The sequence below is a fragment of the Uloborus diversus genome, chromosome 3 (genome assembly GCF_026930045.1).
Source record: "Uloborus diversus isolate 005 chromosome 3, Udiv.v.3.1, whole genome shotgun sequence".
NCBI classification, from domain to species: domain Eukaryota; kingdom Metazoa; phylum Arthropoda; class Arachnida; order Araneae; family Uloboridae; genus Uloborus; species Uloborus diversus.
The window spans coordinates 100,188,778-100,214,056 of NC_072733.1; the positions used below are offsets into that span (position 1 = coordinate 100,188,778).

A 25,279-nucleotide genomic window follows, 5' to 3' on the forward strand; every position below is an offset into this window, starting at 1 on the left:
GTTATAAATATTTGATAACCGCCAAATGAACAAACTATGTTCTTATTACCCCTGTTAGCTACCACTTACAAAATTTTTGTACTGGCTAATGTTGGGCGTCTCGACAAAATGAAGCTACAAACGGAAATGTTAGCTTGTTAGTAATGAATAACGAAAAAGGGTAAGGGATCCCGGTCTAACACGCGGATAAGTGCCTAAGAACGTATAAACACCAGAAATATCCATTTTGACATTCCCCGAGTTAATTACAACGACTTTTCTCGTGACGTCAGTATGTACGTATGTATGTATGTGCGGATGTGCGGATATGCGTATGTGCGTATGTATGTCGCATAACTCAAGAACGGTATGCCCTAGAAAGTTGAAATTTGATACGTAGACTCCTAGTGGGATCTAGTTGTGCACCTCCCCTTTTGGTTGCATTCAGGTGTTTCTGAAAGGGTCTTTTGCCCCTTTTTGGGGGGAAATCATTGTTAATTTCGATGTATACTCAAGTGGTGTTATAATTTGGTGGACACTTGGCGATATATCGCCAGTCTTTTGGTCACCAAGTTTTGTCGCCAACTTGGCGACAAATTTGGCGACTTTTTTTAAAATCTGGTTTTGATTTTTCCATTGGTGGTAGAGAGTAAACTATTGAATCACATGAAAATTTCCAATAATGGGAAAATGACATTAAAATTTGAGTAAAAGGAAGTCATGTGATGCACACATCAGCTCGTTCTTATTGAGGTTATGATTACAAGTTGGCTAAACAGTTGTTTTTAGTGTCTGCAAACTTGCACATGTAAGTTCACGAAAACATCTGATATCATCAAGGTAAAGATAGTTTTATGTTTGCATTCTATTTCTTAATAGCAGTGTTTTAAGTTAAATAACAGTGTTTTAAGCAGGGTTGGCAAGGTTTTGGACGCTACGATAAAAACCACGGTAAATACCATGGCTTTTACCGTATCCAAAAGTGTCCAAAACTACATTTTTAGAGAAACTATTTTGTGGGAAAATATAAAAAACAGAACAAAGAGCGCCAAAATTATATTTTATATTGAATATTCATTCAATGGTGAACATTCAATCACAAACATATATGTAACTTATTTACACCTGAATCTAGTTACATAAAAGTTAAATTCGTCATTAAACATTTCAATTTGTACTCATGAGTATTTTTTCTTCATAACAGTACCACATTTTTCGACATTTATGCAGGGTGCAAGTGATTCAAAATATAGTGCAATAAATAAATTAAATGCAATAAATGACAATTTTTTGAACTTACAGAATGTATTAAAAATATATATTAAAAAAGAAATTGCACAAGTTTAAAAGTATAAGTGCATATATTTAATCATCAATTGTTCTTTAATCTATGATTTAATTTCGCTTTAATCATGTAAAACTTATATATGCAAAAACCATTTAAAACATTAAGCTTTTCCTTTTAGCACCTGAATATTACACATTTAGTAACATTTCTTTGAGTTATAAATGGAACTGAAATTAGTTGTCTTTGAATTTCCTTTCGTAACTCTGTCGACTGTTACATAAGAAAGTTTTTATGTTATAGAGTTATTGGCAATTTTTTTAAGTAAAATGTTTTTAAATAAACATTTTAGGGAAAAATATTATTAATTATCATTAATTAAACTTATTAATATTTATATTTATGCATCACGAATATTGCAGTGAATACGAATAGATTAGGTTACACCCCTTTAGCTTCAGTATACTTTTGGACAGTTTAAGACACTTTCGGACACTTTTAGACAGTTTTGGACGGTAAGAACCACCTGTCATGTCCTAAACCAGTTTCGGACAGTCCGAAATCCAACCCTGGTTTTTTGGTTTATAGCTATATAATTAACACATTAACTAATTTAAGTTAGTAAAAGTGCACTGGTTGCATTAAAATGGGACTACTCGAACCCAGGGTTAAAGCAACTAAGGACCACATTTCATCACTAAATTATGAAAGTAAGGTTTGTAATGTTTTAAAATAAAGAGGTTAGTTACTATTTATACCCGTTTACTTGCAGATCTGGTGATAAAAAGGGTCCGAAAGTAAAAGAGAACCCATTGAAGTAGGAAATACAGTAGAAGACCGTTATAACGCACACTTTGGGACCAGAGCTTTTGCGTTATATAGATCATTTCACAAATTGTAAAACTAATATTCAGAATATATGTATATTTGCATTTCAGAAGAAGTTTTAACTGCAGTTAGTTACTATTTATACCCGTTTATTTGTAGATCTGGGGATAAAAAGGGTCCGAAAGTAAAAGAGAACCCCTTCAAGTAGGAAATAATGCGGATTATTAAGAGGAAAAATTACAATTGTGTCCAGATTCAACTGATTCCGGAGAAATGTCTTAGAGAGTTGCATCAGCCCATTTAGACTTAAGTATATCAACTCTAAAACGGAAATTAAAAAATCTTTCACTAAATAAGCATGGGCATCCGATCCTGTAGTATTGAGCAGGTATTAAATGATATCAGAGAAAATAAATCCACCCAAGCCATTAAATTGATGAGTTTTCATTCTTTCTAATGTTTAAATAATGAGCATTTCAACTGGTTTTAGCTGTAGTTGGATGATATTTCTATTTGAGAAATTATGTTTGCCTTAAAATGTGTTTTTATGTAAACGTTGGTTTTATATTAATTTATACAAATAAATTGCATTCTATATAAATAGTTTGCTTACTAGAATGTATGTTTTGAGTTTTCTTTCAAAATCATTGGTTTTTCTTGATACCACCAGCTGTTTCACAGCTTTTTCTAATGGATTTGCCGAGTTGGACCAAGTAGCCCCAGAGCGAGGCTACTTGAACCCAACTTTTAAAAATAGAAAAAAAATATATATATAAAGAGTTGAAACTGTTGGTTAAAAGAGGCTTAAAGTGGTAGCCGAACGTCTGAAAAGTGGTAAAAACTAGTTTATCAGTGCACATTATGGGTTTAATAAACAAATTAGTATAAAACTTGCCAAAAATTTGAAATTTTGGGTCCAAGTAGCCCCCGTTTACGGTAGTTAACGCTTAGTACAGAAATGAACGCTTAAAATGAAGAATTGGTGAAATGTTTTTTATTGATTTAATTGAGGACATTTTAGTCTTGGCTTTAAATAGGATTTGAACTCTTGCCTGGATTTTATATAATTGATTTTCACAATCAACATTGCTTTAATATTTTCGATTTACAACTGCGCTTTTTTCGCTTGTTCACAAATCATTTGTGAGCAAAAATACCCTTTCTACGGGTGCATAGGGCTATAAAAATATTTTAAGACCTCACAGCTGTGCCCAACGACTTTGAATTTTGGGTAGAAGGATTTACAGAAAACGGAATATTTCAACGTGTGTGGTGACAAGTTGACAGGATACTTGAAAACGGGATTATTCCGTTCAAACAAAGACGTATGGTGACCTTACTTATCACTATCACTAACTGTCGATTGACCTCAGAATGTTAAAAGAATTTATCCTAGGAAGGAAGAGTTGAGTTAGAAGTTCAAAATAAATTTTATGAATCTCAGAAACATTGCTCTCTTTAAGTTGGCTTTGCTCAAAAAAGCGAGTTATGCTCCCATAAATTCAACATTGTGCCAGTCAAATATTTCCAAATTCCTTGCTAAATCCGGGCTTTCGTTAAACCAGGACTCTTTATAAGTGATTTCGACTATGATACAGTGATTTTAGGCATATTTTATTCTCAGATAATTTTGTGAGCATTTTCAAATTTAAAAGTGGGAGAGAAAAAGCTGAGAAGGCGTCTTTTTCTCCGATGATTTTACATCCCACAGCCTACACTTCTTTAGAAATTGAGAAAGGTGTTCCTTGAAACCCCGAAACACGTATCTGTAATTAGTTGCTAATTTATGCCTTATCTGTTGACGCAGTGATGTTCCCATCGATTTTTCTGAGGGTATACTCTCAGTAATTCATTACGCACAATATGTGTATGCAATCGTAAGCCATTGTTTTATTAAGTGTTAAGAAATATAAAGAAATAACGTTACTTGCCGGAAAATGTGGTTAACATGAATATATTATTTTTGCTATTGGAAAATTTAAAAATGCGATGATAGAATCTGAATTATAAATGAAAATTTTTGAAGCTTGAGGGTACACGCTATATGTCTACAAAATATTTGAGAGTATATGGCGTATATGGAGTATTGTCCGTTTTTCACGAGAAGGCACTTCGCCCCGCCTTCTCAAACGCAGAGTTCCATTTTATGCAGGGGTGATCGGTAAACAATCCACGCTCTTTTAAATGAGACAACCAGGCAACCTTAACTGTGCATTTTTATGTGCAAAAAAACTTAGCATCCATTACATCACTTGCTTCTCTTGTCTGTTGTCAATTCAGTTATTCTTACATTTTAAAAACTGCTGCTTTCACAGCAAAATGCTATGATCCGAATATACCTTCTGCCCAAAACAGCGAAATAGAAACTTCGGACGACACGTGACGAAGGAGGAGTCAAGTGCCTTCTCATGGAAAACGGGCAATACTTATATCCTGTGGGAACATCCTTGCTGTTGAGCAATCATGATCGCTTATTGATTTCATTTGACAAGAAGTTGATTGTCCTTTGATTGATTTTATTTTTCTCTGCTTATAATGTAAACTCCTCTGAAGCATGGATCTCTACGACTCTGTTCTGCAAAATTTCCGGAAATTTTGAAGTGGTGGAAAAAACCCGGTTTTTTTCGGGAAAAATTGAAAAAACGGAAGAATTGTTTTTTTTTTTTTTTTTAAATAAAAATAGGGTTTCTTATTAGCTGTGTGTTTCTTGGAACATATAAAGAGTTAAGCAAAAAAAATGTTTTTTAACTAAGAGCTTTCTTAGTCAATCACCACAAATAAGTCAAGTCGTCGTTCAACCAATAATATTGGGTAAGGTGTGTCTAATTATAACAATGATATTTTTAGAAATTGCCTTGAAACTTGAAATAATAATTGTAATTTTTGACTGCCAAACATGAATAATATTGTTTGAAAGAAAAATAAGTATGATTTCTCTTCTTTACAATGTAAATTTACTGTCTAAAAGTGAAAGCTATTGAATTTTGATTTTTTTCCAATCCTGTCTAAGTCCAAAGCAAAACTAAAATGGTTTTTCTTTTTCTTTCCAACAGAAACCCCAAACCAAAACTGCGTAATGATTTCTAAAGGTGAACCAAAACTTAAACTGGAGATTAGGTTTATTCATACGGTCGTTCTAAGCACAGAAGTAAAAGTAGTCCTATACCTGCACTTTTGAACAAAACTGAGTTATTATAACCAAATTTTTATCTACTTCGTATTTTATAGAATAAATACAATGTTTTATGGTCATTTGATCAGGAACTTTTTTTTTTTTTAATATGGAAAAAAATGACATCTGAATCAAATGTGTGGAAGAGTCAAACTTTAAAACACAATATCTCAGCTTGAGCTGAACTTCGGATTCCACTTTTGTGCTTAGCATGGCAGTATGCCATGATAAGATAGTCTATAAATTAACTACTTAAGCTGTCAATCAAGTATGAACTACTCATTCATGTCCAAATATTTCTAAGTTATCAAATTGAAATAGTTTTTTTATACTTAAAACATGTTTTTTCAGTATAATATATTATATAGGTCATTTAAGAAAGTGCAATGAAGTTTTCACACTTTTTATTTATGTTTTAGTGCGTAAATTAACTATCGAAATTGCTCAATTTCAAAGACCTGTATCTTTTTTACAAACCAAATACACAAAACAATATATATAAAATGTATAGTACTTGAATGAAATATTCAATTGACCAAGAAATTTCATTTTTAATTGCATCCCCTTTTGGTTTACAGGGGTCTAAAAATGTCATTTTTCTCAATTTTCTGATCTTTGAGGGGTTGTAATTTGTAAAGGGTAAACAAACACACAATTACAGCTATATTTTCTCATTAGTATGACTCCAGTGATTAGTTTTTGCCATATTTCATTTTGTGTTTTCGTCCCCTAAGCGAGTTATGACCCTTTGAAATGAGAAAAAAATTTACATTTGACCTTGAACTTTAACCTGTTGCCATTATTTTAATTATTAAGTTACACCCACGTAACTCAGCATGTGAGACTATCATCTTATGCACTTTAACATCAAAGCGTAAAATTAACTGCCATAAATGTAATTCAAATAGATTTTGGCCAAAATGAAAAGGTCTAAATGTCCCATATTTGACTGCAAAAATCACTTTTGATGACCCCTAAAAAATCAAGGGTTAAGGTTAGAGAAAAAATAAAAGTGATTTTAAACATCATTCATATGCATCGTTTTGGGATATGAGTTTCAAAAAAATTAAAAATGGTCGAGCGCACTCATCCGTTGAATCTGTATGGAATTACCCTTCATTTTACTCAGTGTCTTATTTATTTTTGCTTCTCACTTTATAAGAAAATAATTTACGAGAAATATCCTAGTTTATGTATTGTTTTACGTTTCTTTAAAAATAGTTTTAAGCAAAAGACCTGCTATTTTAAAGTTGTTCAACTAAGTAGAACGACAGTTTGTTTGCTTGTTGCGCCTCGGCAAACAGTATTTGATGTGGTATGCCGCTTCAAGTGGATTTGGAAATGATAGTCGACGCTCGGAAAGTGCACAAAAACAGTGAACATTTCAGTTAATCGGCAGGACATCCAAAAGTGAGGTCAATGAAATCCTTGGATTTCTACAAAAGAAGTCGTTCGTAAGATGGGAATAAGTGCGACTAAGGCCAAAAACAGCTCAAGCAGAAGTTTTACGAGTTCCAAAATTTCAGGCATTCCTATTACTCCAAAGATGCCAGAAACGTTTGAGACGGGCCGCAAGTCCACGCTGGAAGAGATACCTTTCACTGGTTTACCGTTCAACCAGCTCATAACCCACCAGAACAATATAATATCCCACCAAAAACATTCTGTAAAAAACTAGCCAAGTTTCGATGGAGCTGCTTGTTTATCTCTAAAAAGTAATGAAGTCTAGACAAAGTCATGACAAGTCGAAGGTTCCTTACTGCGATTTCTTTATTGTTATAGTTAATGTTGTGTGACTTGGCCGTTAAGCATTCTTTATACGTTAGTGGGTACAAGTCAATTTTGTTTACACGTTTTCCAAGTGGCAATTTTCCATTGTCTACGGGTAGCGGTTCTGGCGACAGATTGGTGCAATCGTGTCATGGAGCACCTGGTTTTGTACCCTTGTGTACCCTTTAACGGCCAAGTCACACAACATTAACTATAACAATAAAGAAATCGCAGTAAGGAACCTTCGACTTGTCATGACTTTGTCTAGATTTCATTACTTTTTAGAGATAAACAAGCAGCTCCATCGAGACTTGGATAGTTTTTTACAGAATGTTTTTGGTGGGATTTCACTTCTTTTTGTAGAAACATTTAATTTGTGTAATATTCGAGTAGACTAAAGTTAGGCTAAATTAAATTAGAAGATGTGTCCCACTACGCTGGACTTTTGCAATGACAGTCGATTTTTTTATGTACCAATAGTAGAAGGGGGCATTACCATATCTCTAATACAACTGAGGGTTCTTCATTAGATACTTCAGACTTTCGATTTTTAACATCAAATGAAGCGGCACACCAAGTTGAATATTTTTTGTAAAGGCGGTATGTCGATCTCTAATAGTTTGGTCGGGCTCTTGTGTTTTCTAATCAGGGTCACTCCAGATCTTTGATTACACTAGTTTTTATAGTTTTCCCTTTATGTGGCCATTAAACCCTAACTCTGTACTAAATTTCACCTCTCTGAGTTTATGGGAAGTACTAGTTCTATTTTGATGATCATGAGTGAGTGAGTGTCATAAATGCGAAACTTTGCTTTCGCTTAACTTCGGAACTTAATGACCTACAGACTTGAAATTTCGGATTTTAAGTATGTGATTATAGCTTACTGGACGACGAAAATTTCTGCGTTCTGGTCTCATCAGAAGGTTCTCAAATAGGGGCCTGAAAATGCGGCGAAATGGTTCCAGTAAAGAATGGTACGGCAGTGTTTGCTTCGCGCTCGACTTGGCGGGGGCACTGCCGTGCTCCCAGATTTGGTCTGTAGACACTCCAAGCACCTTAGAAAATGTTAAACATAGCCGAAATCAGAAGTCAGGTTTTGTGTGTGATGGAATCAGCACAAGCGACTTTAGAAGCTGCTGTACTCCTCTGAACCTAAGAGCACTTCAGCACAATTTTCAACAGCGGACATTTCAATTTAACTTCACACCAGTTCATACGGGCAAAAAGACAAGAGTGGTGCAAGGCACATTGTTTTTGATATATCATCTTTAGAGTGGATGCTCTACTCGCTAGACCTCAATACCATTTATTAAACTGTATGACCTATTTTAGAGTCAAAAGTCTACCCTAAACTAAAAATTAGTTTGAACTCTCTAAACCAATTGCTTTTATAGGGAATAGGATTGATTAAATGAATTGCGGTCCTTATGAAAATTTCAATAAGCAGTTGCACCTCTGTATTACTTCAAAGGGCGGCTAGTTTGAAACCAATTAATTTATTGATTGCTAAAGGTCTCCTCATGTTATTATTTTTTGTATTTTGTTAATTTATTTATTTTTAATAAAGTTACATTGGAAATTGCTTGCCAGGGTTTTTTTCCCGCATCCTGTACATTTGATTCACACAGTCAGCAGAAACATAGTTTGTTTTATGAAGAACTAGTTTATTACCCGGCGTTGCCCGGGTGCTTCTCAATGCAACATATCATTTAGATAATTAAATGGATGAATTATATCTAAATGAGAGTAAAAAACTGCATTCACACCACTCTAGGCTCAAATTTTCAAAAGACTGTAAATAGCACAGAAAGTTGAGCATTTGCAGGAAAAATAGCATCAAGTAAAAACGAAAAAGCATGAGACATGTTATCGGGGTTCTGTCAACGATATTCTTTTGTTCTTCAGGGTCCACTGGCACGTTGTCTGCGGTTGAATCATACGGGCGGTACATCCAATGTCTTAATGCAGAGACAAAGGATTGTCTTGCATATCTTGTGGGACAACCTTTTGCGTGGTGCTTCGAATACGAAAACCGTTGTGCTGCCTTTGACGGTTTTGTATACCTCAAGACATTAAAGCATGCTATAGTACTCTTCACATACATTTTATTCTGGGCAAAAAAATCATGGGGTGTTTTCGTAGAAAGAGTTGTGAATAAATTCAATTGCTTTTATCAGTTACAAATATATGCAAAATATGCCACCGTTACAATATTTTCAGATATGAAAATCATCCTCAATGGCCCAAAAGCTAAACAGATAGTCCACTGTTCAGAAAATAAGGAATTCGGTAACTATTAATAGCCGTTAACATTTCGTTTTACGGATAATTGGCGGTGTTTTTACTTTCAAGGTTTCACGTGTTAGGTAGACTCATTTTATAATTTTTTGTAAGTTTTCAGGAATGTAAGCACATTCAGTAGAAAACGTTCACTTAGTACAAATAACTTCACAAAGTGTGTCTGTTTGCCCTTTCCGTGGCGATTTAGTAGCATGCCGTGGAGTAATATTAGATAAGTGTAAATTGCATAAAAAGACGTACGTCAACTACATTTTATTTCCTTTATTTATGTCTAATTTCTATTTTCGTACGTAAAAATGACAGTTAGATATTAATATTGGTGTCTTGCAACGATTCAAAATTTGTCTAGATTAAAATTTTATTTCAAATTTTTAAAACCTCACACTTGCCATAAATGTTGTACATGATAACTCAAACTGATGCAGGTAGTAAGAGCACTTATTTAAGTTTGCTGCTCTGAAGTACTCCATTGAGAATATCGAAATTTTAATTTGCAGAGACACAGTCATCATTAGGGGTAGGAATGGTTCCACTGAATAATAGTTGCCATAGAAACAGACACAGTTATTATTTTAAGATACATAAAGCATTAAAAATGGAGTACGTGGACGCGAACTTATGGAACGTACTATATATAACCCGTCAATTGAACTGCCTTATAGAAAAAGAAATAGGCGTGCACATTTGGTCACTATCCGCGTCGTTTTTTTTTTTTTTTTTTTGATTATTTGCAGGCCAAGAAATTAAAAGAAAGAAAAAAAAAAACGTCTTGTTTCTACTTACAACTGTATAATAGACAATTCTTTTGTTTATGTTTTACAAAAGCTTGTTGCACATTCTGTTCCCCATATCCGCAGCTTCAAAACGAAGAAAATGTATTTCCACGTTTAGAAACGTAATCCAAGAACTAAAAAGTTAAATTATTTAAAATTTTCTAATTCTTAAATTTAACTCAAATCTTGCTCCTAAATACAATTTTTAGTCCCCCTTCCAGCAGCAAAATCAAATACATTTTTGAATGAACCCAACCTTAAGCATGCAACATAAAATTATTTATATGGGAAATAGGTAAATTTCACATGCATTTAAAGTACTTAATCGCCTGCCCTTCTGACCTATTGATCGTGATACAGAACTTAAGTCTCACTGGAGATTTTAATTTCTTGAAGTTTAAAGAATGATGTATTGCGATTAGCGGATATACGTGAGATACAAATTGTTTCACCTTATCCCTCCACTGTGAACAGAGTTGCTTCGGATAACACTGATAAGTATCCATTTTTATCTTACAGCATATTTTCAATGACGGTTGAATTACTTAGTGGTAGTTACAAACAGTAATATTTTTCGATTGTTTACAATAAAAGTTATCAAACTGGGAGTCTTGTAACTGGAAATGGAGCTTCGCTCAACTATTTCACGATGAAGACTAAAACGAAAAAACTTTATAATGTAGCGTAATATTTCAGCATACCCATTTCAGTAGCAATCTCTTCGTGTCAAAAGTTGCCTCATGCCTTCTAACTGGTTTAAAATTATTGCTAGTCAGCGATGATGCTCCGTCAGGTGTACTATTGCTTCGAGCGTTAAAGTAATATAAAATTTTAAACGATTAAGAAATTTGTTCACGTAAAAAATGGAGACATTTTATGCATTTTAAAAGTTTAACTGTAAATTAATATTTCTTTACATTTTTCAAACTTTAAACTTTTACCCTTCTAAAACTATGAACTCCGCCGTATTAAATTTTTGTGTGGTTTCGAGTCTAAAGGTGCACAGCCTTTTACTCTACCATACATTAGCAATCCTAGTATGATAGTTTATGTACATGTAATGAACCCCATGAATATCCCCCTCCCTCTTGAAAGATAAATTCAATCTACGCTACTATGCACAAAAATGATTATTTTGCAATTCATTAGCCATATTAGTATTTTTACCCCTGGTCTCTGATAACCTGGAGCGATTTCTGTGAAACATAGGTGAACTGAATTAGGTAAATCATGGAATAGTATAAATAGCATATACATATTGATTTGTTTAAGGATAATACAATACTAAATTATATTTCCGATGCAATGATGTCGTTTTAATATAAATTTAGTATTCTAATTGTAAAACTCTTGAAGACTGTACTTCGATAATACCTATCTCATTTTGGTATTTTCTGTGCTGTTCATGTATAGAAAATACGGATCAAAATTTCGTTTACAGTTACGGTATTATTACTTGAAAACTTATTAGCGAAATTCGCAAGCAAATTGAAGAAGAACCACCGAGGCTGATTTTAATGCATCATTGTGTCTTTGCAGGGTGCAATTTAAGAACTACTGAAAGACAGCATTTCTTTTTCGTTCGGCTTTCTTGCCAAACATGCTATACGTTTGTCGCTAAGTGACATTAACAGCCATCGTTTAGGATACGTTTTGTGTTGATTGCATTTAAAATAGCTCCTGGTGGTTATATGTTGATAACCGTTTTCATTTGCTTTGAACCAAGGTTCACAAATTTAACGATTAAAGTCAATCTTTGAAGAAACTTCATCTAGGGCAGTTTTTTTACGGGCTTTTCGTTTAGACTAAATTCATAACTATACAAAAATTAGTTCGTGCAGAAAAGAGCAATTTTATGACTCAAAATATGAAATTAGACCTCTTGGGTGTTTTTAAAATTCCAAAAACCCGCCTATATGAATTCCTGAGCAACAATTTACCTTTGTGCCAAATTTGGAAGAAATCCGACAAAAACTGGATTTGTATAAGGAACATACACACATACCCACAAACATACATCCATTTTTACTTTCTTCTATATCTAATATATAGAAGAAAGTATTGTATTCGTGCAAATTTTCGAATTTCGAATTTTGACGGATTCGAACGTTTTGAGGTGTGTTGAGTCCATTTCGACTATTTTTGGAAAATGTCTGTCTGTCTGTGTGTGTGTGTGTGTCACGTCTGTGTGTGACCAGTTTTTTGTGGCCGCTCTACAGCAAAAACTACCGCATGAAATCGAACGAAATTTGCTACACATATGTGCCGCTATGTGAACTTGTGCCCATTGGTTTTTGGCGCGAATTCCTCCAAGGGGGGTGGAGCAATGGGACGTTTTTTGAGTTACGAGTGCTTGCTATTCCTCAGGAAGTAACTGGCGGAATTAAACAAAATTTGGTCCATATGTTGCCATTAACAGGAACAGGTGCTGATTCAATTTTGGTGTCAATAACTCAAACGGAGGTTGAGCTATAGAACGTTTTTTTATCGTCAATTGTGACTGCTGTATCTCAAGAAATAATGAACGGAATGAAAGAAAAATTTATCGGCAAGTAGCCCTTAGTGGGTATAAGAGCTGATTTTATTTTGGTGTCAACAGCTAAAAAGGGGGAAGCGCAATAACCCGTTCTTTTTTTCCATTGTGAGTGCCCTATCTCAAAAAGTAATGCTACGTTCTGGTTGAAATTTGGAATATATGTGAATCCATATGTAAACAGGCTTTGGTTCAATTTTGACGCCAATCGCTCCAAGAGGTGTTGATTTTTTTTTTTTTTTGCGAATAAAAATAGCTTTATTAATGCAACAATAAGAAAGATAAATCGTAATAGATTGTCGTCTGCGTATTTCTCGTGATTTTAATTGTATGGAAATGATCGGAAATATTTTCTCAATGATTTAAAAATTTTAACTGTTGCCATCTTATGTTTGTTAACAAGTGAAATATTTGTAATTAATTCAAGCAAGGCTTTTAAAATAACTTTCAATTTTCGCTCTTTGCTTTGCTTTTGCAATAATTCAGACATTGGGATGGTCGTCAAGTTTTTGCATATGTAATTTTTTTTTTTTTTTTTTGGAATATTGCTTCCTCATCAAGCATGGGGAGGGATCAGATAAAAAAAGAAAAATATAGAAGAAAGTTTCGTGATGGCCACAACATACGAGTTATATATATAGATGAAAATAAATTCTTCACTTAGGATATTGGTTTATTTTTATTTATTTATTTATTTTATTTTATTTTATTTATTTATTTTTTTTGCAAAAAGAATTAAATGTTTTTTGATCTATGTGCAAATTATATTATCATACAACAACTTGCATTATCAAAGTTAAACAGTATTTCAACATACAAGGAGGGGATGGGAGAGGAAATTGCATCGGAATTGAGAGTATGAGAAAGTTCCAATCTTTTTTGCTGAAAATTTCAATTAAAACTTCCTGAAAAGTTGAAAAATTCATTTTTTAAATTTTTCCGTAGGGAAATAAACCCCTTCGGAAAAAAAAGTTTTTTTTTTTTTTTCGTTTTTTTCGGAAATTTTTATTTTTTTTCCCCCGACTGTTTTTATCTCCATTTATACCCTACCTTCTCGACTTTACACAATCCTTTTTGCGCCAAGGCAGTATCCAGCACATAGCATCCAACATCCAGCCCCTGACATTCATTTGAATTTTGACGTCTTGAATTCAAATTATGTTTTTCACAATCACGAATTACGATAGAACCCTACTCGTTGGGTTTCTTGTTTCTACTTTTTTGCAATAATAATTGTGAAACCCAACGAGTAGGGTTTTATCATAATTCGTGATTGTAAAAAACATAATTTGAATTCAAGATTTCAAAATTCAAACTTTTTTTTCCTCTTTTTTGTTTACTACTGTTATTTTGTTGCATAAAGTTATCAATTCATTTTGTAAATCAGGAACAGGGGAGCCCCGAACTTGAAATTTGTGGGAGGTCGGAAATTCTTTATTTACTGAATGGATCTCCAAATTTTGGCAAACTTTGATATTTCTGCCGAATCATCAGAGAAAATTTGCCGAATAAGGACATTTTTTTGGAAGGTCACATTGACCTCCCACCGGGGCACCCCTGATCATCAAGTATTTTAAAAAGGTGCATATCATACGTTTTCCCAGAAGCATTTACTTTTGTAAAATCTAATGCATCGGTCATTTTTCTACAGAAATATCGCTGTCAATAATAAGTCAACATGCGAACTACTGATTCATTTTTTTCGCTTCCTTGCGAAGTTTATCATTAATCACCCCTCTGGTTTCAGTACACAGTTATCAGTTATCTTAGTAAGATCATGTACCAAAACACACGTATTTTTATCCGCCAGCAGCTCCAGGAGGTCAAAAATAAACTTCGACTGGATAGAGACATTTCGTCTATCAGTCCCACGCTTTACAACATCGTCCCACTCAGTTCCGGAGTCATTCATGAATACTGCTCAGAAAAAAAAAAAGCTTGGGCAGGGATTGCCGATGAATGATGAAATACGTAGACGAATCTCTTGCAGTTATTTTATTTACAGGTCATGGATTTTCTGCGGTCTTCTGCTGGTTCTGAAACAGTCATGGTATTGATATCTAAATTTAATGAGCGGGAAAAGGTTGCTAGCATTTCGTTCAGCCCTTCTTTATATCATATAAAATTATAAAAGAGGGTACGTAAAAAATTAAAACCATGTTCAGCGAGCCTTGAAACATAATTTCTTAAACATTTTATGTGCTATGTATGATAAGAATTCTTGAATATCCTTACGCGATACTGCTTTTAAAAAAAATCCGCAAGGAATTTTTATAGTTATAGGTGAGATATTTTCTAGGAGTTTATTGCTCAGATATTTTTTACGTATCAAGATCATGCTACAGTTGATAGTATTAATTATTTAGTGCTAGTAGCGCAGCCCGGCGTTGCATAGGCTATCTCGAATGTTGTATCATATCTTGGCGTAAGTCCCATGAAGCATGTGGTGGTATGACTTCTTGAATAACCTTACGCGAAACTGCTTTTTAAAAAAATTCATTCTTCCTAAACAAAAATTTAAAAAATAAAAATTCACATTAGAAAAAAACTAGTCTAAAAAAGTGCCTATTTAAATTTAGATGCCAGTCCCTAAAAATTACCATTGTATTGAGGGCAACAGTACCCTAAATTTTGATTAAAATAAGGACACGTCCCAAAAATTGCTCATTAGAATAAGGTCAACATTTCGCAAAAGCAAACACAGTTCCTAAAATATCCATTAGAATAAAGGCAGCAGTTCCAGAACGAGGTCAATAGCACCTTAAAAATGCGGAAGAAAAAAAGACAACAGTTAAAATAACGAAAACAGTTGGTAAAAATCCCCATATCAGAAAAAAGAAAAGTTTTAAGTGACGTTACAAGTCCCCTTTACAATATGGTCAATATTCACTAAAAATCTTCTTTGCAATGTGGTCTACAATCTCTAAAAATAAAAGTAAAATACAACCTTTATCAATCATTTTATGAGAAATAAATATAAAGGCACTAAAATAAATAAATAAAAACATAAAGAAAAGAAAAGGGGAGACATAAAACGGAGTTTTGATGCACACAAAAAGCAAACCATAATATTTGTTACCAGCGAGGGAGGAGGGGCCGAGGGGGGGGGGGGACTTTTCCCCACTGATTTAATATTCATGATTTCATATCGTTATGCTTTTTATTCCTTGTCTATTCAATCTTCAATTTAATCGCTAAAATTAATTTAATTGCTGAAAAATTGCTATTGTCGTTTTTAATCAATATCTCAGTTAATGAGATCTACACAGAGATTTTTTTCTTTTTAAGGCGGAATGATTTCCCGGAATTTTCAGGTTTCAGCAAAGATAACCTTTAAAAATATTATTAATCACCATACATCATCATGATATGCAAAAATAATATTATATCACGTTATATTATTTTCATTATTGCTTTTTTTTTCATATTTAGTTTTTTGGCGAGCCAGGTTATGTAGTCAAATTATTAGTCAAAATGTTTTTTTTTTTTTAAATTTTGCTGTAAAAAGTTAGTTTGCTATAAAAATTGATATACTAATCATCTCTTTCAGATTATTTGGCTCATGGTCATCACTTATGTGTTCTCATCATCCTACGTAAGGCACCTTACAGACCCCAAATATTTTTACCTAAGAGAAATGTTGGGCGTAAGTAAAATAACGTTCTTATGAAGGGGAATGTGAATCAAAATAATTAAGATAACTAACATTTTTCAAAATGAACAAATCCGAAGTTTGTTTCTAAAATTACAACCACATAAAGTCATTTATTATAATATAAGCCATGCATTTCATAGTAAAACTCAGTGGTTGGAAAAACTACATTTTTTTCGTGGCGAACTACAACTACAACTACTTTATTACAAATGTAGTTAACTACAACTACAACTACTTTTTTTTAAATGTAGCAACTACAAACTACTTTCATAAAGTAGTCGCTACTTCGCTACTTTTTAAAAAATAAATAAATGAAAAGCATTGGATTTAAAATGTAAAAGATTTCAACCTTTAAATTTTTAATTCTTTCCTGACAGTGAATTTTTAATTCAAGAAGTACAACTCGGCTACTTGAAAATGTAAATAGATGCAGGTGTAATTTGATTTAAATTTTACATAGGCATACATATACATAAAATTGATTTAGGAGAAGAAAAACATATTTTAAACAAAAGAGAAAAATTTTAATTTCCATTATAGGAGTTGATTTTAGGAGCTAAGTAATTGATTTTTAGCTTCAAGTTATGTGTCTGGACATGGACACCATCTAATTTCTTACGCTACTGATGAAATGAATAAAAAAAATATTCAGTTTTACCGAATAACTTCAAAAACGTACAATACTTAATAATTGACTTTTGTTATGTTAACATGTCAAAACTCAATCAGTAAAAAAGAAAAAAAAATAAGAAATATTAAAAATATCCTAAACGGTCCTAGCATTAAAAATCAAATATTAATAAATATCCGAAATATGAAACAGAACTAAGAATGTTTACTTTACTTCTATGTGTAATTTTAAACTGCAGTGGATTCGCACAGCAATGCAATTCGAAAAACGCGAAACGGCTATATAGCGAGTTCTTCTCGAAGAACGAATTTTGGAGCTAGCGCGAATTCCTCACCCGCAATACGAAAATTTTCGGAACTAAATCGATGGGCTTAAGTATTGCCTTTTATATTGGGTAATTAAATTCTTTTGTGCCGTGATTGGACTTTTTCTTTAGCATCACTGAAAGCAGAAAGAAGTTCTTACACCGCTTTGAAAAAATCGCTAAAAATCGCTTTCTTGACATACAAATCACCACTCCGTATATTTTTCATTCTAAATATGGCGTTGATTAAACATAATTTCACACAAGTGGGTCGTTTAGCTAAAGTTTGAAAATGAAAGGAAAAATAGAAAGTTTCTGACAACTAAAGAAATTTAAAGATTTTTAAAATGCTTGAACAACTAAAAATGCGTCGAATATAATTACTGCATCTATTGTACAGTACCATTGTTGTGCTTGTGCTGCATTTTATTATTGTTATGTACTATACGTACCGTACTGTTTAATTTTACGCCATTCTTTCCCATTGATTATGTGCATCCAAACAATACTTTTATTCAATAACACAACTTTTTCACCTATGCGAGGAACGCATCCCTCGCGTAAGTTGATATTTTACTGTATATGCTGATGACATTGATACCGAAAACTTTTTGCTGGACGTGTAAAGTTTGCATGAAACGGAAAAATTTCCGTTATCATAAATTTCTATAACACTGTAATATTTATTGTTAACTGGTCAGGGCCTAAAACATTTTAAAATGCTCATCCACGGGACATTTTCTGCTGCCCGAAAGCACAAACGCTGCACTAAATTGGCAATTATAGCTTATTCTTTTCTTTCTATGCATGCTCTATTCGAGGCGAATATTGGGGAAATTTGAACATCTCGCCAAACAAATTAATAGCATCAAACAAAGAACGTACGGTACCATATGTCAGAGGTTCAGGGTCTATTTTGTTCACCTCGGGAAAAACCGCCGGAAAAAACTTGAAAAAAAAAAAATACCGTCCCGGACAAAATGTATTTTGTTCATTTCGTCCATTTTGTCCACTTCATGGGTAAACTGAAAGTTTTGAGTTAAAAAATTGAAGTTCGAAAATAATAAATAATTATATAGCTTTTTCCTATTTAAGTAATATTTTAATACAAAAATAGCATACATAAATATGTATATAAACAATCGATAGAAAGATATTTTAAAGTGAAAATAAAAAACGTAAGACCAGTTGAAGTTTATGTAAATATGTTAAGAAATCAAATGAGTGTTAAAATAAATTATAATGCATAAATTTTAAGATGTTTATCTGTGATATAGGGGTTTATTACCCATAATAAGTGCACTTATAAAATCAAAAAGTAGAAATAAAAAGTTTTTAAAGGTTGGAGTTCCAAAACATTAAAAATTATATTTCAAAAAAAGAAAAGAAAACCTACTTGATATTAATAAAAGAAATGTTGGCATGAAGTGAAATCTGTCCTTGCAATACAAATACACATGTGATGATCAGCAACAGGCTCTGACTAGGCTGTTCCCTAGTCAATTTATTAGCCCCAATGAAGATTTTTGGCCCTTTCAAAGCTATCTACCATCTTGCCTATTATTACCTCTTCTGGTACACTGTTCTAAGTACCCATAACCCTACTAAAGTAGTAATTTTTCTTAATTTGTATGACATTAACATATTCATAAAATATGCTGAGTACATAAATATTTTACTATGGGGCGACATCAATAAAAACTTGAAAAAAAAAACAGTTATAAAATATTTTTAATTTGTAAATCTTTGTTTTGTATGTATATCTCCAAGCATTTCATTTGACTTTCTCATTGAGTTTATTTTCTACTATTGTATATATACTCGTCTAATCACGCCCAATAGCTTATTAACATTGTTAAATTTTATTACATTTAAGTAAATTATGATCTAAAACTAGCTGCACCGATGTGTGATTAATTTTTTTTTAGATTTATGAAATTCAAAAGCTAATGATTCTATTTTAATTAAATGATTAATTCATAATAGAAAATGTATTAGAATAATTTTTTTTGCTAATACTACACTAAAACAATAAATTTATGTATGCATAATCAGTTTATTTTTCATTTCGTCCATTTTGTCCATTTCGTCCAGTTTTTTCCTTTTGTTCAGTTTCTTCCGGCGTCTCAGACAACAACAAAATAGCAACCCAACTTTTTTTACAAAAAAGTGGACAAAATAGCAACCCTGCTGAGGTCAGCTCGTATTTTTCTAAGTCTTACGCGTATTTGATTGGTGTAACTTTTACTCGTTTAAGACTTCCACCTGTCAGATTCGTTTGAAACCTCGTTTTTTTTTTTTTTTTTTTTTTTTTTTTTTTTTTTTTTTTTTTTTTTTTTTTTTTTGAAACTTTATTTAAAAGTAGTTTTTCGAAATCGCTACAAACTACTTTTTTTTGTATCGAACTACTCGCTACTCTACTTTTTTTCAAAATTAGTGCGCTACGCTACAAACTACTAAAAAATGTAGCTACTACAATAGCGTCGCTACTTGTTGCGCGCTACTTCCAACCACTGATAAAACTTATACTGAAATAATATTATTTTTATTTATTTTAGCCGACGTTTGTCAAAGTGATAGATACGCTTTATTTACGAGGATTGAATGTAGCCAGTGATTTTTTTTTTTTTAACTCTGACATAACACTGCGCGGCAAAAAAAAAGAAAAAACTTCAAAATACTTCTGACAAAATTCTTGCAAATTCTTCTGTAAATTGACCCCCAAAATCCAAATATGACCAGCGTCCCCCCTACCTCCCACTTTTTCGTAAATGCCCCCCCCCCCTTTTTTTTTCAGTTATAGCAGTTTCATAGCCATTTTTTATTTAGAGGAGAAGGGAGCTTTTTATTAACGATCAACATTTCTCTGAGCTGCTAGAGAGGAGCTAAGTTCAGAAGCATGAACATTTAGAGCAAATCATGAGACTCATGGGGGTTTCCCCTCTAAATTATTTTTTAAATCATCAAAACTAATCTATTTTTCTAGGGGTTTGTTACACATTTTTTCGGCATAAAATGAAAATACAGGACTCACTCCTATGAGCCCCATGTTCGAAAAAAAAATTTGCGTTGTAAAAAAATAAAACTCTTGGAAGCATCGCATTTTGCATAGTCAGAGTCGTATCGCAGACCTGCAGAAAGAAACTTCCCGTATTATTTAGCTTATATTCACAAATATAATTAATACTAAAATGAACTTAATTATGCTTATAATATAACATTAAGGAATATAGGAATATTTATATTTCTGGGGATGTACAGTTGTACAGCCCCCATTATTTTTCACAAAATCAAAAAGTAATGAGCAATGGAGCTGGTGCATTCCCATATATATATATATATATATATATATATATATATATATATATATATATATATATATATATATATATATATATATATATATATATATAATACTATTTTATAAGCATCCTAAGTTCATTTTTATTCATAAAAATACATATCTGGGAATGTAAGTTGAATAATACGGGACGGTTCTTTACTGAAGATCTGCGACGCGACTTTTATGCAAAATGCCATGCTTCCAATACTTCAAAAAAAAAAAAAAAATGCAACGTGAATTTTTTTTCAGACATGGAGTTTATAGGAGTAAGTCCTATACTCTGGTTAGATGCCAAAAAATATTTGAAAAAATTCAAAGGAACCCATGAGTCTCCCAACTCGCTCTAAATGCTTTTGAACTATGCTCCTCCCTAGCCAATCGGAGTATTAATATACGGCTCCCTTTCCCTCCAAATAAAAATAATGGCTATAAAACTGTCGAAAACTTAATAAAACTTGGGAGCGTCATTTCCAAAAAGACGTGATAGGGGCAAACGGGGGGGGGGTGGATTCAGGTGTTCATTTTACATAAGAATCAGCAAGAATTATGCTAGAAGCATCTTGAAGGGGGGGGGGGGTTGCCGCGCTGTGTAATTTGAATGTTTTTAAACTTAAAATATTGTTTCGATATTTATTTTAAATTACTTTATTTATCAAATTAATATTAATGGAAAAGATAACTGTCTCAACTGTCTATTGTGATTCAAGTCGCAATTGAATTATGTACAAAATGGTGTTGTTCTTTTGTACATTTTTAAAATTCAGTAAATTTTCCAGTTTTTGCCGCTTTTTACCAGGTGTTTTCAAGTTTTTGCCGTTGTTCTGTCAAAAATACCATTTTTCCGGCCTAAGGACAAACCTTATCTTTTCATAAAATGAATGAGTAAATAAAGAAATGAGAGAATGAATGAATAAATAAAATGAAACAAAAAGCAAATAAATTAATAAATAAATACTTTAATATATTAAAAGAAATGAATGAAGGAATGAGTTAGTGAATAAATGAACACATGAGTGAATTTGTTAATTAATTAATGCGAATTAATTAATTTGTAAGTGATTTAAAAAATGAATTAATAAGTAAACGAAATGAACTATTTCCCTTTCCTCCATTCCGTTTGCTCCACACTGAACCACGGCATTGAAACTACGAAAGGATCATTTATGTAACTTCAGGTGTGAAGAACTTATAAAAACATTTCAAATCATGAGATACAAAATAATTTAGTCATATTGTGTTAAATAGTTCATTTATTGAGGAAGGCTATAGGCTATTTTTTTTTAAATCAGACTGACCGAAATATTTGTAATTGCAAATTAAATGTTTAATTAATTGTTTAGCTCTATGATGGAAGGGTAAGTTACTCATCGATCATCATTATGTTGGAGGGGTTAACTCATCGAGAAGGCGCTGGACGACAGTGTCGATAGCTGCGAGGAACCATGTCACGCGGCTCAGACGCGTGGTCATCAATGCTGTTGTGGTCAGCAAACTGATTTTTGAATGCGGTTTTTTTTTTTTTTTTTTTGATATTTAGGTACATAACTTGATATTGTAGGATTTTTCTACTGGGTTTTGTTTTCCTTATTTCTTTAGCGTTTGTTTTTGTTCTAATAGTTGAGGATAGTTACTTATCTTAGTAAAAAATTTGATTTGTCGTATTATTCAATTGTGATTGTTCATTTTACGTTTTTATTATAGTATTGTTTATTCGACGAAACATTTTAAATTTCAGAAAAAAAACTGCCTCACTCGCTAAAGGTCAGGGTTACGGTACCGTGGTTGGATGGCGCGTTAAGCGATGAACTATACAGTTGAAGGATTATTTTGAGTTTTAACACTTTTGTTAATCTTTTTGTGTCTTTTGGCGAATAGCTTTAAATTCCAAAGAGACTTTAATAAGTTGTTTGAAAAAGTGTCTACACATTTTAGTTGAAGAAAAATGATCTTTCACATCAGAAGGGGGAGGGTGGCGCGTGGATATTTTATGTTCAGCAGACTTTCCTTTAAATTCTTAGCATGGGCATCGCCGTATGGACACTGCTATCAACTATTTAAATTACTTATTTCATTTCCAAAACTTGTTTCTTTCATATGAAGTAAAAAAGTTCTAAATTGATTGTATTTGTGCTTATATTATTATACCTGCAAATTTTAATAGTAGCTGTCAAAAAAAAAAAGAAAACAAAGGAAAAAAAAAGCCATATTGACTAGTTTTCACTTATTTCTATTGTTTGCAGATAAGCCTTTTACTTTCACGAGCATCAGCATCTGTGATAAATATAAGTTGTTTCATGGTTATCATTCCTGTGTGTCGTAGCTTCATAACTTATATACGAGTTTTTGGCTCAAAGGTAAGGTATTTTCACACAATATCCATCGATTCATAATACACAAGTGAGCATGTTTAGTGCAAATTATATTTAAAAAAAAAAGTCATGTACAGTGGCGTAGCGAAAGAGGGAGATGAGGGTTATAACATCATCCAGGAAAAAAATGAAATTGATAGCAGTTCAGCATCAATCAAACACTCTCTTCTCAAAAAAGTGCAACATGCATACTTGCCTACCTCTCTTCCTAACTGAACCTGTTTGTCTAACTATATATATATATATATATATATATATATTAGGACTGGGCGATATCAAAATTTTAATACCGCGATATATCGCTCTCCAAATATCGATATTTTCGATATATCGATATATTCTTGGGGGGTAGGGGTGCAAAGGATCGAAAAACAACAACAAAATTATTTTTCCAAACATAATATTGTTTCTCTAATTCAAAACTTTCCTGGAGGGGGGGGGGGGAGAGGAAGGCGTGCTCAATGGTATAGCTCAATGCATGACAAAAATGCTTCGCAACGAAAAAGTTTTAAATATTCAATTCAATATTTTTTTTAATCTTTCAATTTGAGCGGTCTCAATAATTTGAATGTACTTGGTAATATCATGTATCTTATGGTAATACTCAATTCCAGCTTCGTTAATGCGTACAACTTTCACAAACAACACTATGTCTGCGCATTAATGTTAATGCGTACAACTTTCACAAAAAACACTATGCCCGCGCATTAACAGTAATGTCTGGCGAGAAGTTCAAATCAGGGTTGTGTGTGTGCCTGCGATAACGCTTTAAAATTGGATTACAGTGTTATGATCGGAATAAAAAATGTTCCCTCTTATTATGATAATATCAAAGATAAAGCTACTACCCAAGCAGCACAAAGGAGTTCAAAGTTCGTTCTATAGCACGTTCAGAGCACACCAACCGACACGTTCAAATTACGTTCTCCCAGAACGGTCTAAAAAGCGTCTATGTGTCTCGTCGATCGATGTCGTATAGCACGTCGAAATCTGGTGTTGTACCACTGCTTTTGCACCAATTTTGAACCTGGAATATTACGTTATATTAAAGTGGTAGGATGACGTTTCATTTTGGTGTTAACAATACTGAATATTCTGCTTTCACAGGTAAAAAAATTCGAAAAATATGATGGGTGTACCCCATAAGGGCGTTTTCCACTTACAAATTCAGTTTTCGTCAGATCTCTGCTGAATTTCGTACTGAAATCTTTTGATGATCGAAAATTCCTCATAGAAAGACCCCTCCCCCCCCTCAAAGAACACCACAATGAGGATTTTTCTTTACAAAAAAATCCAGTTTTCGTCGGATGTTTGACAAATGTGGCACACTCAATTTTGTCAAGTCATTTGATGATCAAGAAGTCTCATAGGGGAGTGTTCGCCCCATTTTTATGGAGTGCAGATGGCCACATACAGGACTTTTCCTTTTACAAATCGAGTTTACCAAATCTGACTCGTAGATACTTTGATGCTCAAGAACTTCCTTGGGGTTGACAATGGGAAACAATATATAGAGGATTTTTCCTTGTACACATTCAGTTTACGTCGGATCTTTGCCAAATTTGGCTCATAGGTCTTTTGATGCTCAATAATTCACATAGAGGGTTTTTCCTTCTCACAAAAATCTAGTTTACACTGGACCTTTGACAGATTTTGCACATAGATTTCTTTGATGCTGAAAAATCCACATAGGGGAGTTTTCGTCTCCCTATGAAGGTGGAAATTCCCCCAAAGAAGATTTGCCTTTATGCAAAATTCAGTTTATATTGGATCGTTTAAGAGGTCCTTTGATGTTCAGGAATTCACATAGGGGAATTTTCTTCCCACCCTGAGGGAGGAAAAACCCCATAGAGCGTTTTCCTTTTTACAAATCGAGTTTATGATATTTGCAAAATTTGGCACATAGTTCCTTTGATGCACAAAAATTTACAAAGGGGGAGGGGGAGTTTGGCCTCCCGTCATAAAGGGGTTTTCCTCGGACAATTCTAGTTTACGACAGATCTTTTCCGAATTTAGTACAGAAGTGTTCTGATGTTCGAAAACTCAAGTAGAGGAGTTTTTGCCCCTCTAGTGAAATGCAAAAATATCTTATACAAAAATCCAGGGAAAAAAAGCTTAGCCATATTTGGAAAATATAAATTAACGTTTTGCAAAATTTAGCATATTGAGAGGGGTCAAGGTTCTTTGACTCCTCCCTTAAATACTACCTTGAATTACAATGCTCAGATTTTGTGCACTTTTTCCTAAACGTAGTTTTTTTTAACCTTTTGTTTACAATATCTGTTAAACGTGTACAGTTTTTGTAAATTAGGGTTTTATATTTTCTGTTCTGCAAA

At 33.0% G+C, this 25,279-nt stretch overlaps 1 protein-coding gene across 3 annotated transcripts in view; it reads left to right on the forward strand.

Annotated features, from left to right (window-relative positions):
* Positions 1-25,279, forward strand: part of LOC129218597 (NADPH oxidase 4-like) — a 121,560-nt gene that overhangs the window by 14,531 nt on the left and 81,750 nt on the right. Inside the window, exons 2-3 of one of the 3 annotated variants that reach the window (XM_054852915.1) lie at positions 16,192-16,287; positions 22,815-22,928. The exons of 1 other annotated variant lie outside the window; for it this stretch is intronic. In XM_054852915.1, the coding sequence (XP_054708890.1) occupies positions 16,192-16,287; positions 22,815-22,928 (210 nt within the window). The remainder of the gene's footprint in view (positions 1-16,191; positions 16,288-22,814; positions 22,929-25,279) is intronic. One more of the 3 variants, XM_054852916.1, reaches the window with a different exon arrangement.